Source organism: Alligator mississippiensis, chromosome 4 (assembly GCF_030867095.1).
Source record: "Alligator mississippiensis isolate rAllMis1 chromosome 4, rAllMis1, whole genome shotgun sequence".
In the NCBI taxonomy this organism is placed as follows: Eukaryota; Metazoa; Chordata; order Crocodylia; family Alligatoridae; genus Alligator; species Alligator mississippiensis.
The window spans coordinates 53,250,183-53,267,913 of NC_081827.1; the positions used below are offsets into that span (position 1 = coordinate 53,250,183).

The following is a 17,731-nucleotide window of genomic DNA, read 5'->3' on the forward strand; positions in this document are numbered from 1 at the left end:
CACAGGGCTCTCTTCTCTCAGACTGGCTGCTCTCAGTCGGTGTCTCTATAGGGCCTTGCCACTATCAGGCACTGTGTGGTTGTAGGAATAGCATTGAGCAAAAGACTATACTGGAATGAAATTGACTTGGATGAATGTAATTACTTTTCACTTTCTAAGGGGTAATTTTACCCAGACTAGATTAAGTTGCACCAATGTAAGGCTATACGTTGTGTGTCTGTTCCACTTTTACTACAGTTAATTTACTTCATAATAAATGTGTTGGGTATCAACACTGAGGTTCCTGGATTACCGGTTCAAACTAGTTTTGTAGTGGAAAAAATAGAGAAGACAATGGGAGTCAGTGTCTTGCAGATGAGGTCATCATACCTCATCTAGCCTTTATAAACAGTGCTGTGTGGTGTCTAAGTTGTTTCTAAAGGGCTTTGTTTTCACCACCTCAAATAGCCTTGGAGAAAGAAGCATAGTATGGTAGAGCAACAAGGGAGTGAAGTAGATGTGAGAAATCATAAAAAAAAAAGACATCTGAAGAGCTTTCTGTATCCCCACCCCAAAATGTGGCCCTCTTGGCATTGTTGTCTTGTTCCAGTAGGGTATACTTAACTCTCTGTCTATTCAACAGAGAAATGAAGGGGATCTCTTTCACCGTCTGTGGCACATAATGAATGAAATCCTAGACCTGCGAAGGCAAGTGCTTGTTGGCCATCTGACCCATGACCGGATGAAGGATATCAAACGGCATATCACTGCTCGCTTGGATTGGGGCAATGAGTAAGTAACAGTTATAGAAGCAAGCATAATGATGTTCCTCGGTGCTTACCATTTTATGTTCATGGGAATATGATAAAATAAAAAATTGGTATGTCACAGATGCTCTGAATCTAATATCAGCTTTTCCTGAAAGCTGTTCCTCTTTCACAAATATTTTTTTTCCTCCCCAGCATATTTTATACTTTCAAAAATAAATAACTTTCAGGTTTGCTTTGATTTTTTTTTTAATAAACATAATTATTCCACCTTGGCCCATATTACAGAGCATCAGATTGCTCTGATTTATGACAGACATGAATGTTGTGGCTTATTTTTTATGAAAACACACGATTTCTAATTGTTACTTGCTGCATTGACTTCAGTAGAACTGCACTGATGTAAAATACCTGAAGTCCTGATCTGAGGTTATTAGATCACTTGTGAGTCTTTACTGAGAGAGTTCCAATAAAACTGTCTTTTGCATCAACCTAAATATTTATTGAGGACAGTTATGTAATTTGTTACCTTGTTACCTTTTTCATAACAAGCAAGTAGTCTTGTCTTTGAATTATGCTAAAGTCATACCATATCAGACTTTAACTTTAGTGTTACTTAGGGCACAGCGTCCCCACAAATGCTAGAAATCAGAAATTAATAGCATAATGTTTGGATGTTGAAAGTGATTCTAAATTCACCAAATACAGCTCATGCTGATCTTGACACTATCTTGCACAGTTTGAAAGGCTGACACACATCTCTATTCCAGACACGCTGCACATAGGAAAAATGAGCACAATAGTCTACTCTCGGCTCAATATTACTTTTGAAAACAGCAGCACAGATTAAAAGCACATTGGCACTTGCATTCAAAATCAAGACGTACTTGATGCTCTGTTCTTGTAGTTGGCAATGGGGCATAAAACTCTTGTGAGTCTTTCTTAAAGAAGTGCCAGCCGTTATGGTCTGGCTTGGTCCCTGTTTGGCAGCTGAATTGTTTAGATGCTAGAAATTGAAGTGAAATCTTATAGCAATGTTATCTACATACATACGTTACTTTCTGCTTCTAGCTTTTCATGATTTTGAAAAGTTGAGGTTGGGGAGTAGAGGTTTGGACTGCATTAAAATTAAACTGCAGCTCACCTTTCATACATAATTTGCTGTATGTTGCTGCTTTAATTGCTAGAATTTTTCAGATATTTTCCAAAGTACTGAGCCCTGTGGACCTTCTGGTGAAACTGACTATTCTATACCTCTGGAAAGCAAGCCGCTACTTTCCAAATTGATTATTGTTTTTCAGTATAAATGGTCATCAGATGCCTCTCGTGTCATTTAAGTGGTTGTGGACCAAAAGGAATGTGTAAAATTCAACAGGAATCTTTCCTTTGGCTTCAGTGGGCTTTAGATCAGGTTTTCAGTTAGGAGAATTTGAAAAAAGATGAAGTGTCCAGGTGACAACTTTCAAAGCAAGAAATATTGAAATATGAGGGAGACCTACAGTAACAATGGTAAACTAACAGAAATAGAAAGTGTTAAAAATAAAGAAAAAAAGGAAAAATTAATCTGAATTGAAAATGCAATCTTCTATATCGTGGGCACATCTTTTTTTTCTATTTTCTCTTTGCATCGGTAAATAGTTTGATTAGCCATAGGAGCCTTAGAAACCATGAAACTGGACTTACTAGAAATACCTGGAGTTATTTTGCTATATTACTAAATTGAAAGAAGATATGGCACTGTTTAGTTTTATCATTGGTATCTAAATATCACTTCTGTTTTTGATAGACAAGGTTGGTGAATTACAAAAATAGAAGCCACAGGTAGAGGGAAGACGTTTAGTGGCTTGCCTTTATGAAAAAAGGTTCTTTTTACCTAAGTTTTCTATAATTAAAGAGAGAGAAAAAATTAAGACCAGGATCATTTTTGTTCATAAGGGACTTAATTATATAAGGCACAGAATAGTGACAAGTGCCTTCATCTCCCATTGTAAACTGCACAAATAGAGTGTGTTCAGTACTTTTCCAAACTATACATTATTAGTATTTATTTATCAGACTTCTTCCATTGAATATAATTTCCTGATACTTTTTTCTTTTACCTTTTCTTATTCCACCTTATCCACTTTCCCTTCCTGAGTCCCAGCCTAATTATTTTGAGGAAGAAAGTGGCTACCCTACTAGAATAGAACAGAAGTCATCTGGTATGGTATTCTGTTTCTGGCAGTGGTCTGTGTCTCTTTATGAAGATTTGTTTCTTCATAACATACATAGGCACTGTATGTCTCTGTATACGTGGAGTTGCAAAAGTCAACAGGAAAATTCCGACAGATAAACTTGTACTTTGAAGTATATGATTGGAATGCCTTTTAGGTCACTGTATTTTTTTTATAGCATAGATGATCTTAACATGCATAAAAGCAAACCATTCCTCACCTACAGCATTTATTAGGTATCGATTCTGTGCAATATATGTAGTCATGGATTCTTCTGTTTACCAATTTAGCATTCCCCGCCTGAAGAAGTTTCTCCAGCTCCTTTTCTGAATATCTACTATGCTTAAAAAACCCCTCTATCAATAATGAATTTAGTGCTGCTGAAAGATGCTGTTTAGACTGAAATACTTATTAAACCCACTTGTTCATCTTGTCCAAGAGATGTCTTTTCCCCTGAAGTTTCTAATGTCTTTATATGCAGCTATTCTGTAATCATTGAAATAATGAAAAGTGTTAGCAGCGTTAGTCTGACGTCAGGAAGAAGGCTGGGCAGGGTGGTGCCTTAGAGACCAGCTGATTTAGTTAGTGTGTAAGTCAGGGGTGGGCAGAGTCAGGTCCATTGGCTGGATTGGGCCCACAGTGAACTCCATTTCCCAGCAGCCCCTTCCCATGTCACTGCAGCCAATTTTCATGGAGGTTCCAGCAGTGGCAGGACTGTGACAGTGTGGGGCCAGGGTTTCCATGAAGACCAGCCCCAGCAGTGCTGGCAAGGCACACAGTTGGGCAGGGAGCTGCCCTGGGACTGAGATCTTGCAGCAGTGACAGCATGGTGTGGAACTGGAACAGAGCTGTAATCTGCTGCCTGCATGCCCTGAGCAGGGGGCATGCAGACAGTGGATCGCAGCTCTGCCTTGACTCCGGACCATGCTGTCAGCCCTGTGAGATCCCAGCCCCAGAACAGCTCCCCACCCAGCCGCACACCCTGCCAGCACTGCTGGAGCCAGTCTCCATGGAAACCCTGGCCCCCACATGGTCATGGCACCACCACTACTGGGGTCTCCGTGGAAACTGGTTGTAGTGGCACAGGTCAATGGGAGTTGTATGTCCAAAGTATTCCATCCCTGGAAATGGAGTCTGTTTGCTGGCTGGATCTGCCATTTTGCCCACCCCTGGTCTAAGTTGTCAGGCTGCCGACCTCCATTAAAATATGCAACAAATCTGCTTCATATGCAGATGTGGATCCAGGATTTTACAAAGGGGTGGTGTAGGAGCAGTGACTGGTGTTGCAGGAGTGGTTGCACCCACCACTTCTAGTCTCTTCCTCCAGCTCCCCCATTTGGGGTGGGCAAACTGTGCCACATGAGCAGTAGCCAGAGACTTTAAGTCCCAAGGAAAATCAGAATTCTCCCTGTCCTTTCCCCTCCATGATCAGAGGCACATCCCCTTCACTCCACTTCCCTCTTCCCACACATGCTGCTGCCATTCTCTCTGTTGTTTGGGGGAAAGAGGAACTTCAGATCCACTCCATCCTGGCTGCCTGGGGACTGGGCTCAGGCTGGGACTGCACTAATGGTGGTGGTGGGTGGACAGGGTCCCTTTCCCTGCCTGCTCTCTCTAGTGTTTCCTGCCATGGAGTTGGGGTGCGGGTGGGGGGAGAACCTGCTCACTTCTCACCATCAGTGTCCTGGGTTGAGTTCAGCTCCCACGCAGCCTGACTGGAGTGAATCTGAAGCTCCCTTTGCTCCCAGGACAGTGGCGACCCTGGCAGTGGCAGGTGTGGGGAGCGGGAAGGAGAGGGGAGTGGTGCATGGCTCTGAGCATGGAGGGGAAGGGAAGGGAAATTCTTACATTCTCCAGGACTTAAAGTCCATGAATGCTGCTTCTGCTCCATGGACAGAAAGGGTGGCAGAGGGGTTGGGGTGGGAGGGGAGTGTGACTGCAGCACTGTATCCTTTCTGGATTTGTCCCTGTTCATGTATATATTCAGGGCACGTTTACCCCTCAATCCTACCATGCCCAGCAGTGGTGCCTTTGGTGTTCTGGCCTGCCACTTTCTAAATTGGAGTTGGCATAGATAGGTTTGCACACGGCAGCAGGTAGACTAATTTGCTTTGTCATTCAGCAGTGCTAATAATCCCACAAAAGCACAAATGTGGCTACACTGATTCTGGTTTAGAAGTTAGACCAGGTAGACCTGCACAGCATATTTGAGGGTACCACTGGTAAACATGGTAAGTGTACACTGTGGACATGCCCTTAGTCTTAACTACTTGGTTCTGTGCTGAAGATAAGGTATGGCTTTTCTTGTTTGCTACATTTTTAATCCTATTAACACAGATATACTTCATTATTTAATTAAAAGCCATAGAATCAAGCATAGATCGATAGTATTGGGTCTGTAAGTGAAGCTGATGCTTTTATATCTGCTGGTTTTTCTTTTTATTATCTCTTTGGGTTGTCATCTGAGTTGACACGACTCATCGTTTCACAGTCTGCTATCTCCACAAGTCAGGCTGGAGGCATGATACATAAAACAGAACTGTTTTATGCAAGACTAAAAGCTGTGATAGAACATAGTCCAATGAAAATTTCACATGGTGAAAGAGAGGGAAAAGTCATCCGCGAACTTGTATTTAATCAGATAGATACCTGAACAAAATGGTTGTTTAAGAAAAAGTATTACTGGCTAATTGAAATCCAAGCAGGATACCCATTATGGCACACATCAGTAGATACAGTGTTTCCATCAAAAAAAATCTAACAAAGAGTAATGCAGGTAACAATGAGTTCAAAATATGCATAATCCAATAAAATGAAAAGTATAAGTGTCATTAAGTATAAATCTTCCCTCTGCCATAGAATGTCTCTCCATGATTTCCAAATTCTCTTTACAGACAATTGGGTTTAGATTTGGTTCCAAGAAAAGAATATGCTATGGTGGATCCTGAAGAGATCAGCATTACAGAACTCTATAGACTGGTAGGTAAAGGACATTGTATTTCCTTAGGTTTTCTCTGTGATTACAGTGTGAGGTTTCCATAGCAACTTTCATTCCTACTTATTAAATAGAAGGAATTAAATATGTTAAAACATATTTAATCTGTATATTTATATTGATAGTAAAATGTAAACTACCTTGATATAAGAAAACTTCCATTGTGATGTTTCTATAATTATATGAGAAGCTTGCACTTGACTTAGCTGAACTCAACTAATGACACCATTTCTGTTCTCCACACATTATATGGGGCTGATACATCTCTGAAACTATTATGAGTATGGAATGATGCTTTCAATACTTAATCATCAGTAAAATCATATGAGACACTTTCTTTAATACTGTAACTTGCCCCTGAGTCCCATTAGGCTAAGGCAAGATTAATGGAACTTATATAGCCATTTTATTAGTTCTGTCATTATTAATCACACTGTGGTATGGGGTCTCTTCCACTGCCATTTTAGCATACATCTCAATGAAACTGAGACCTCTTTTTTTTTTTTTTTTTTTGGAGAGAAAATGATCCATTTTGCTTTAATTTTTATGGGGTCCTGATCCAAATAAGCCTCATTGAAATCAATGGAGATAGATAGATAGATAGATAGATAGATAGATAGATAGATAGATAGATAGATATAAAAAATAATTTTACAGGGTTTTTTGTTTTTAAATACTGACTAACTTAGGTGTAAATCTGTCGTTAATGTGGGCTATTTCGGGAAGCAAAAATGGGGCCTTTTTGATTACTATCCATGTTGAAATTACAAGTCGTGTGTTCATTTGGGGTTTGTTACATAAATAAAGTTAGTCCTTCTGTGGCGGGCCAGCAGGGGGTGCTCCTGCTCTGAGTGCCTCCCTGGGGACACCTCACGTCTGGCTGACCCCCCCCCCCCCTCCCAGAGCACGCCTGCAAGCCTGGTGGTACTGCTGCCGCCACCCAGGAGTCTTGGTGTGTCCACGGCCCTGTGCCCCTTGGGATACATGGGCCTTGTAGACTGTGAGGGTGCTTGACCCACTGCAAGAAATTGGGGTGCATCCCTTGGCCTGGAACACAAATAGCGGTCTCCCTTAGTCAGCTGGACCAAGGGGACACAAAGGAACGCCCCTCTCCCTCTGTGTCAGTTCACCACGTTTAGAATGATGGAGAACCTTATTGATTACAGGGAGTAGGTGTGGGGTAGGATACAGGGTAGAGACGTATCGCAGAATAACCTTAGAGCAAACAGTATGGCTAGGTAGCCATTGATCACGCATCTGGTATACTGCAAGCTATATATCTAGATAGGTTCCAAGTAGCTTACTCACAAGTATCATCCAGAGGTTGGTTAAGCTTTCCTCTGGAGGCAGGCAGTTTCTTCTGTGTCCAGTTTTGAGGGGGAAGGGGCTGTAGTGTTCAGCTGCTCTTCCTCTCTCCCAAGGGCTCCAGCATGAAAGCTCTTTACTTCCCAGCATGGCTCTCTCCAGCATGGCTCTGCCAAAAATGGCTCTTCTCTTGCCTGTTGGGCAGTCTGGGCTTACATAGTCCTTTTGGCCAGGATTGATTCAGGGTGATGATGTCAAATGTTGTTGGATGAGAGCCAATTAATTTGAAATGCATCATCACACCCTAGAGGAGGGACAGGGGCTCCTGCCCCACCCCCTAGCTATTGCCAAAACAATAAAGAGGTGGAGTTCCCCCCCTTGGCTACCTGTAGCTTCTCACATCTGCAGGACCAAGTTCCCCCTCCCTCCCCCCCAGAATGTTTCCAGCTTGGGTTACAACTCAGGGTTACATGAAACAGATGGGGGAGGACTTCCTGCCCACTCCAGTGATCATGGCAACCAAATTGAAAGACAGGTGATAAGCCCGATACCAGTTTGGGGAGATACTGTGATGGCATTCTGCCACACCCTGAAGCAAAGATAGGGCCTTTTTTATTACTATCCATCTTGAAATTACAAGTAATGTGTTCATTTGGGGTCAGTTACATAAATAAAGTTAGTCCTTCTCAAAGTTCAAAATTTTATGTAATATTACAGAATCATATTTGTGCTTTAAAGTCTTAAATATTTTCTAATTATATGGATAAATGGTAATCAAAGGGAGATTAAAACCAGTTATGTGGAAGAACTCACTAGTTCACAAAAATAATTTAAGAAGATTAAAAAAAATTAGGGTGCCTGTACATGACTGCAGAAGCCATTCCAATGCGCTATAATTACAGTGCATCGGAGTAGACTCTATTGAGTCTGCTGGAGCGTTATAGTTACTGCAATCCATCAGCCACCTGAGTCTTGTGTATTAATGTCCCCACACTTCAAAATGGCAGTGGGAGCACTTGAACTAAAGATCATCGAATGGGCTTTAGTTCAAGCACTCCCACTGCCAATTGGAACCACAGGGATGCTGATACACGAGACACTGCAGTACTCTATATAACATGGCTCTTGGAGCCGCTCTGCTTAAAACATTGCCCCTCACCCCTGGAGCATGTGTAAAAGTGCCTTTAGTGATTTGTGAAATAATATACATTTTAAAAATAAAGAAAAAGCATTAGTTTGAGATCTTGAGTACTTTAGAAATATCAGTATTTAAAAGTAAGTTATTTTAATACAATGTAAAAGGCAGAATTAATGCAGTTTAATTTTTTTCCAGACCCTGCATTCAGTTAAAATAATCAAGTTTATAAACAGTAAATTGAGAGTAAGGGAAATAGTAGGTGATCTACAGAGTAATTTGGTATAGATTACTCTGTATGAAAGTTCTCCTAACCTTTCAGTTTTACCTTTGTAACTGAAATGGAATTATGTAGTGTCTTTTAAAGCTCTTTCATGAGCTTCGGACATTAAAATATTAGATTCATAGCTATTCAAAACAGTTTTAAAATGAAAAATTGCAAGTTTAAAGTATCATGACCTCTATTATATAGAAAGAAATATCTGGGGCTATAGAAGTAATGGTTTCTTTCCACTGTGACTAAGCCAGGTATAAACTTGGGTAACTCATTTACCACCATTTTCTTTAGAAAAATACGTAAGCATCAATTGGTACAAAGCAAAGCATACTGCACCTAAAAGAAGGAGTTTTGGCTTAGGAAACCACTCTCAAAATTACAATTCTCAACCTTTATTATTACTTTTTATTAATAATTTGAACTCTTTCGTTTTTGATGGTGCTGTGTAGATGGAGCATCGTCATAGAAAGAAAGATACTCCTATCCCAGCAAGTAGCCACCATTTATTCGTGCAGATGAAGAGCCTGATGTGCTCCAATTTAGGAGAGGAACTGGAAGTCATCTTCTCACTTTTTGACAGTAAAGAGAATCGACCAATCAGGTAATGCTTCAATTTTCCCAGGCTTATTTCAAAACAGTAATCCATAAGGATTTGTTTTCACTGAATTTTACATGATTTAGGTAATTCTGATACATTTATTTACTAAACATTATATTTAAAAACAAAAATAGAACCTTGATTATTAGAAGGGCATTAGTAATTTCCCTTTGGGACTCAAATTTTGTGCTCCTTTATTCATAATACCACTCTAGCTTCAGAATGACATGTTTTTCTCAACCAAACGTGCCCCTTCAGGTTGTCAATATTGTTTTGTTTTTGTGGGGTGGGTGTGTGCGTGTGCATGTACAGTTGATACTAGCAGTGTAAATGTTGGGCTTTTTTAACATATCCTTCTGCTCAAATAGTGAGATCCTCTTAGGAACTTAGGACTGGATGGGACATCTTGGATATTTGGGTCTAGTCCCCTTTATCACATCACATAATTGCTTTAATAGGCTGATCAGGCTTCATTTTAAAACTAATTAGGGTTTGTCAGATAGTTAAGATTTTGCCCAGGCCCTGATCATTTCTTGTTCTGGTCACTGTCAGCTCTTTTATGGCCTTAAAATCAAATTACCTCTGTTTCTTAAAAAATACAGCTAAAAAGATCATCCACCTTGCTCATTGCTGTCAGTACCTTTCCTTGTATCCATTCACAGATCTGGCCTATATGGTACTTGAGGGCTTTTTCAGGTGATTCCCTATGTTATGATTTTTAGTCATTAGAATCAGTAGCTGATGGTGATGGTTGGGTCCAATAGCAAAATTCTGCTTTTGATTTCTTTGAAGGAAAGGGAAGGAAGGAGAAAGGTGTTGACAACGTCTTCATGTTGTGGATGAAACGTCAAAGGAGCAGTGTTAGAGTTGAAGTAGATCATCTCAGAATATCTCTGGAAATGAAAGAGGATATAGTAGGCTGAGAAATGGAATCATGCCAGATGACAGTGGTTTTCGATGTTGTGAAGTCACGGAACCCTTTCACCCTATCACTTCATAACACAATGGCAGCATGCTGCTTTCTGGCCTGCTCAGCCATTACCCCAGTCTCTTTGTAGAACCCCTGATGACTTATCATGGAACCCTAGGGTTCCACGAACACAGTCTGAAAACCACTGCCCATATTATGATCACACTCAGCAAATGTGAGCCTGAAGAAGAGCCCAGTGGGGGAAGAGTCACAAGGAGCCCATCTGCTAGAGTGTGTCAAGAAGTTTGAGTTGAGAGTGTGATTAATTAAATGTTTTCCTGCTCTCCTGCATATAGAAAGAATGTAGCCCAGAAGTGACAAATTCCTTTTTGCAGCAAAAGAATTTTGGCATTGAAAGAATTTTATAGCAGACTGCAGCATAGAGAAATTATAAAATAATGTAAGAGCTCAGAGAGAAATAAACCACTGCTGTGGGGTCATTAATGGGGTAATGGCTATTGTTCAGTATTGGTGGGAAGATAAATGTGATAAATGTGATATTGCCTCTTCATTCCTGGCAATAAGAATTTTTGTGTCAGCCAGAAATAATGGCAGTATTTGACAAAACTATTTCTAACCATGGTTGCAAATAAAGGGCAAAGATGCCTACCCACTGTTCTGGAGGAAAGTTGTTCTGAATAAATTGAGACATTGCTACTGAGGTCATACAAGCAACTATTGTTAACATCAAAATGGGTAGGTACTATTATGTAAGTCCAGACTGCACACCTAACAACAGCCACCAAAAGGAGAGAATTGCTATCTTGACAGTTGTGGTTGTCTCTGAGAATGAAGCATGCATAAATGAATATGTTCTGCATTTATTCCAGTATGTGGTACAAGTGAAGGATTTATTGAGAATGAGATTCAGACTTTAAAGGAGCTGCTGGTTACAGATGCTAACGTTATGGCAGCAGTAGCAGTATGAAGTGAAAGAAACTGGGTTGCATGCTTATAGAAAAGCACAGGTTCTAGAGAGGCTTATGTCCCATGCCTGCCATGATCTGACACTAGTTATTAATTCTTGTCTCACAAATTGCTGAGTTGTTCAATGGCTATTTGTAGCAGCTTTACAGTCGCTGAATTTCCGATCCATATTTCTGGTAAATCTTGAAAAAACATGGAGTGTGGAAAGAGAGCAGACCAGACTCTGTGAAGGCAGCTTACCATAGGTTGAAAAGACTCCCTTGAGATGCACTGCTAAAGAGTACTGACAATATTGAAACCAACAGTGTGTGAACTCTGCATAAATGTTGCCACGGTAATAAATGAAATACAGTTCTATGTATGCTTTGTGTGCACGGTAGGATGTTCTGGTGTGCTTTGTGGAAGTGACCCATGTCTGCAGCATATTTCAGAATGCTTTAGCTAATGTCTGTCTCATTCAGGATTCTCTTTGCAAGCAATAGTGTGTTAAAAATGTAGTGAAAATGATTGTCAGGAATCAGGGCAGGTGGCAGATTAATTAGTCCCCAAGTGGGACTGATTACCCAAGTACACCTGGTTGCCAGTGGCCTAACTACTTCTAAATGCCTCCAGTTCCCTGTATAGCATGGCTGCCTGTTGATAAACAACAGCCCCTTCACTTCATAGTAGGTTCCTTGACAGGCCATATTCCTGGCTGATTCCTGGTTCCTGCCTCCAGCTCTGATCCCTGCTTTCTGAATTGCCCACTCCTGGCACCTGCCTCTGGCTGCTGACTTGCCTAATTCTTATCCACTAGCTTGTGACTCTCTAGAGTTAAGCTCTGACTGCCAGCATCCTGCTCATCCTCTGAAAATAACTGAGGAAACTCTTATTGATATTGTCTTATAATTAAGACTTCATATATAAACAGTATACATTTATTTTGCTTTTTCCTCCTTCGGTTTCTTAAAAAAGGAAAGAAAAAAGCTCTGCCAGGGAGCAGCAATATGGAAGTATACGTGATCCAAAATTCTAATTCAAAGTAGTTTTCTTCACTCCATTGGTTACAGCATTAGTCTTGCTTAATGAACATGTTAAGCATGTGTGAATTCTAACAAAAATTTGGATTCCTGAAATAATGCTGATCATCAGATCTGTGGGTCCTTAGAGAAAAGTGTGGCACAGTCTATAGTAGCAGACAAAAGAAATCCTAATAAGAAAGCCAAGTCTTTCTTGCTGAAATGTCACAAGTCACCCTTCACCCCCACAGTTTTCTTTTGTTTGCAAAAGGCTTGCTAACAAACTTACACAGAGCTGTAAATTACCCAGATTCTGCCTGTTAGCACAGTATCTAATGTAACTTAAACACTAAAATGATCAAGACTTACTGAAAGGCTTAAATGAGACAAAGGCCCTTGGGAATGGGTAGTGAAAGCAACAGAGCATGAATTTCCCAAAAGCTTTTCATATACAGTGGAGTCGCATCTTACACGGGGGTTAGGTTCTAAAGTCAGCACGTAAGGCAAAAATCGCGTATAGTCAAAATTACCCCTGAAAATCCCTTAAATCGCCCATACTGGGGGTTCGTCAGGGCTTGATGTCGATCCAGGAGACAATGGACCAGGCTTGGGTGACAAAGAGCGACTCGTAGACGAAGTGGTTGGCTCTGGTTCAGCTCGAGAAGTTGATTGCATAGGCTCATCTGCTGCTGGTTGCTTTTTCTTGAAAAACGTGGTGATCGGCAACTGTCACTGTTGTCTCTTGAGCTGCTCAAACATTTCTTGGTACGGTCTCAAATATTCTGTAATACTACATGTGATTTTGAGGCTTTGTTCCATGGAGGGATCGTATTCAAAAATTAAATCATTCAAGTGTTTCGCTTCTTGGAACACTTCAGCAAATTTATGAAGATTCCAATTTGCTGGTTCTTCCTGTTCGTCGTCATTATCTTTGTCTTCTGTAGACGATTTTATTAGTTCCCCTAACTCTTCGTTAGTCAGTGTTTCTCTGTGGCCCTCAATTAATCGCCCGCACTATTTAAATTATTATTTTTCTCTCTCTTTTTTTGCCGAGTGCGTATAGTTGAATTCACGTAAGTTAAATGCACGTATGATGTGCCTCCACTGTAGTAGACTTATAAATATATTTGTACCCCAGAAATGAATTCTCCCCCAAACATGGAGGCAATAACATGCTGTGCAAGAACAGAGGTCTGTGATGCAGATCATCTTGCTGTATTTCCATTGTATATATATTGCTGGTTTCCTAGAGCTATGACTTTTAAAAAATATATTTATATTTAAAAACTGAAAATCAAGGTGATCAGAATCTTTAAAGATTGAGTGTATCGATAAGCAACACAAATGAAAATATGTACAGCTGTATGAAAAGGGCAAGCCCCCACCCCCATGAAACTGTTAGAAAGAGCTGCAGAGATTTGCTTTTTGTTAGAGCTGAGAACACTTCCTTAAATATTCATTGTAAATGAATGAAAGACAGAATTCCATATCACTGGTCGTGGTAGAGAAATAATTCTCATAGTGGTGGAAAACTACTTGGGTTAAAAGACCTGACAGCCATTAGTGGATTTAAGCCATATTTAAACCATAGTTTTTTTTCTGTAAATAATTCATTGCTTGTGTGGAAAGGAGGATGTCCCATCGTTGTTAAACTGGGAGGATCAGGATCACATCCTATTTGCTTCTGCTTTCAGAAGCAGGCTTTGTAATAGGCAGGGGTCTACTTAATTTATGATTTCGCAGATGTCATGGAAACTGACATCCTGGATTGTCTGCGAAATCAACTTAAAAAATATAAAGTAAAATGCTGGCTTCTGAGTGGGAGCAGCCTGCATGGCGGGGAAGGCACCTGCTGGCAGGCAGGCACAAAGAGCAGCAGACAAGATGGTGCCTGCCCTCTCGTACCTCCTCCCTCTACTGGGGCCTCTCCACCAGTCAGCACCAAAGGGTGGGGCTGATGGAGCACATCCAGGAAATACCATGGCATTTGCTTTTTATGCTGTGACTAACATGCAAAAAGTGTTTCATCTCACCACAATTTAAGTAGGTCCCTAGGAGAAGGGAATGAATCGCATTAAATCTACATAGTTTATCAAGTGGAATAAAAATATGATACCCAACACACTTCCTTTCTTTATCAAAACTATGGTTTTTGTGGATTTTGCATTGACTTCTATGATTAGTTAATGGATTTATCTCCAAGCAGTACAATCAGTTCCCTGCAAAATCAGGCATTTTCTCAATTTCAAAAGAACACTATTTTATAAATATGCAATGCATAAATGCCATATTTACCTGAATTGAAGACAACTTAAGATGACCCATCAATAATTAGATCCTATATATGGAAAATTATAAATGTGTTATAATATTCCATATATAGAAACTACTTATTGAAGGGTCATCTTAAATTCGGCCATCCCTCTTTCCCCACAGCTGTGGCAGGGCAAAGTGGCAGTGGGGGGTGGGCAGCCAGACCCTTGTGCCCTTGGCTGCCTGCTTTGCCACTTGCCCCCCCATCCTCCCTGCTGCCTGCCTCCTCTGTCCCTTTCCTCCCACTCCTGCATGCCTGCCTCCCCCCCCCCCCCGTCCCTTGTTCCCTCCATGCCTATCCGCACTGCCTGTACTTCCCCCAGGCCAAGGCCACAGCTGGAGCTGAAGGTAAGCAGCAGGGAGTGGGGGAAGTGGCTGGAGGGGAACAGGCTGCATTGTTTCCCCCATGTTCCCCACTAGGCTGCACACTGAAGGTGTTCCCCATGTGCCTGCCCTCCTCTGCCCCCACCATGTGGTGTCCTTGGCACTCCCCTGCTGCTCACCCCTGCTGCAAGAGCCACCCAGGCCTAGGGCAGGTGGCAGCTCGGTTCCAGCCTTGGCCCTTGACATAGGACCAAACCAGAGCTGAGCTGCTGCCTGCCCTAGGCTCGTACTTGAATCTAAAACTAGGCTTTTTCCCCCCTATGCTGACTGGGTAAGAAAAACCTCATTTTGGATTCAAGTAAATACAGTACTAACAATTAATTATAATTACAATTTGTGAGCAGGGATAACATGTAGAGGGAAAAGTAAACAGAAATGAGTTAAGAATGATAGTTTTGTTCTCTTTGACTTTTTTCTAATAAGCAACCAATGTGCTGTTGGAAATTGGAGTGCACGTTATGCAAGAAATACAGTAAGAGCAGTTTCCTCCACCTACTGGGCAAAAGTAAAATACACACATGCTTCACAGGGAGCAGAACAGAGGCAGGATTGGCTCCCTCGCTGCTACTGCTCCTCAGTTACTTACTACAAGGAAATACCATTTTTTCTTCATCCTACCTTTCAAAACAAGGTGTATATCTTATGGGGGGTGCTGTAGCAAGAAAATGTGGTAAGTAATAGGGGATGTATTTTTTAGCTTCAGTCTGGTTTGATCTTATGACTATCACCTGCAAGAATTGTAACTTGATTTTTCTAAACCAGTGTAAGCTAAAGTAATGTTGGAAGCATATGATATTAACTGGGGGGGGTGTATTTTTGCACTATCTTGAGTACTGGTTTAATTCATGGTACCTGCATAATGATTCTTTGATTTGAAAACAAAAAGTAAACTTAGTAATATTGGGAAAATAATGGTTTAATAACTGGGCTTTATATTAAGGTGCAAGAAGAAGTTTGTCCCCAGGCCATGATGAAGTTGTAATTTCCTTGGACAGAATTGTCAGAAGCGGAATGAATTTATGATATTGCCTTTGCACCATGAAAGGGAATGAAAGATTGTTTCTTTGCTGCAGTTAGATAGTCTATGACATGAGTTGTACCATAACAAATGAGTCACACTAAACAGTGGTCACAGAGCATAGTGAGCTTCTGTCACTGACTTTGGAGGGAACAGAATCCAGAACCACACATGTAAATAGGAAATCATGTTATGTAGAACATGTATTACTAAGCTATGTAATAAGAGCCAGGCCCTGAAACAGGATGTAGGTGCCTAAAGTTTGACTCAGGCAGAATTTAGGTGCCTAAGTCCAAAATTGCAATACTGAAACCCCCCCTTCAACTGCTTCCTAACACTGGGGGTACCTAAACTCCAGTCTTGTCAGGGGCTGAGCAGCTCAGGACCATCTTGCGCCTACATCCAGTCAAATTAGGTGAGCCTCTACCTACACGTCCTGAGGTCTGCATTCCCAAAGCAGGTCTAATCCACCCTGATGGGGGTTGGCTTTTATCTGGATGCAATAATGATGGATGCTGCTTTCCATTGTTGAATAGCTAGAAAAGGAGATTAGATACGATAATCCTTCCCAAGGTTTCTAGACTATAGCTCACTGGTAACAGCATAGCTGTTAAGGATCCTGAATTGTGTTTTTTCTTTGGCACAGTAAATCTTGAATTGTTTTCACTGAGCAGAGTGCTCCCTTCTAGAACAGGCTATAGCCTGGGGGGAACAAGATACAAGTGTGAATGTCCTCAGGCAGCGGAGAAAATTAAACCTGGATCTCCCACTATCTAACCACCCAAACTATTGTTTAACGGAGGATACCACCAGTGCTATCTTTTTCTTCCAGCTGCTACAATTTGTACAAAAATCAAATCGGTACTATTTTCTTTTCTACCTGTGATTCACAAGAAAAGAGCGAGTCCTGCTTAGCTCCTGAAAGAAAGGGTTGTAGGTGCCTACCCTTAGGAGAAAATTTCAGGTTCTGGAGCCTGAGTGGATGAAGGTGCTTCTCAGCACCCCGGAGGGAGAGGGTGGGATGGTGCAGGTGCTAAGGCACACAGTTAACAGCCTAGAGATCACAAGTCAGATTCCAAAGAATCTGCAAATTCTGCTAAATACTTTGTCACAAGGTTGCAGGAAAGGAAAGCACCTCTGAGAGAGACATGGGATTTAAAAATCAACACTATGTTCATGGTTTCCATACTTGTTCTCTTTCACCAGTTAAACAATGAGTTTACCAACTTAATGTAACTTTGCTTTATGATTCTTTCTGTAGTGTTTATTATAAGGAAACAAAAATAATAATAATACTTCATGTATATAGCACTTCCTGTTTTAAAATCATTTCACAAATATTGACAAACCTTCCCCACCATGCTTGTCCATAATTTATATGCGTTAGAAACTGAGGGTAAGAAAAATGACTCGTGGGGGTCAAGGGAATAAGTAAGTCTCAGAGCTGGGACAAAAATTCAGTAAAATCCTGGTTTTTAACTTGTCAAAGAGATTTGCTTTATGAATATCTCTCTCTAGAGAATACTGTAGAATACAACTTCCATTTAACTGAATATGGTCAAAAGCCTATTCAAGGCATTGGAAGGCTTTTCCACTGATTTCTGTGGACCATGGATAATGCCCTCAAATTACATGTTGATGCTGCAGGTTTAAAGCAAATGGCAATCTTGCCATTTTTTAATGGAAGTAGGATCAAGTCCATCTTTCTAAAGAAAGGTATTATTAAGCATTGCTTTATATTTACAAGTAACCTCAGTTGTATTGCATTCATTTAATTTTGATGCAGATGTAATTTACTGATGTAGCATAATTTAAGACTTCATCATTCTTGTGAATGATCAACAATAATTAA

The 17,731-nt window shown here is 40.8% G+C and overlaps 1 protein-coding gene across 1 annotated transcript in view; it reads left to right on the forward strand.

The window, feature by feature from the left end:
- The window catches only part of DOCK4 (dedicator of cytokinesis 4), a 405,154-nt gene that overhangs the window by 161,080 nt on the left and 226,343 nt on the right, over positions 1-17,731 (forward strand). The window contains exons 6-8 of the mRNA XM_019492471.2: positions 623-771; positions 5,854-5,938; positions 9,121-9,272. Of these exons, the coding sequence (XP_019348016.1) occupies positions 623-771; positions 5,854-5,938; positions 9,121-9,272 (386 nt within the window). The remainder of the gene's footprint in view (positions 1-622; positions 772-5,853; positions 5,939-9,120; positions 9,273-17,731) is intronic.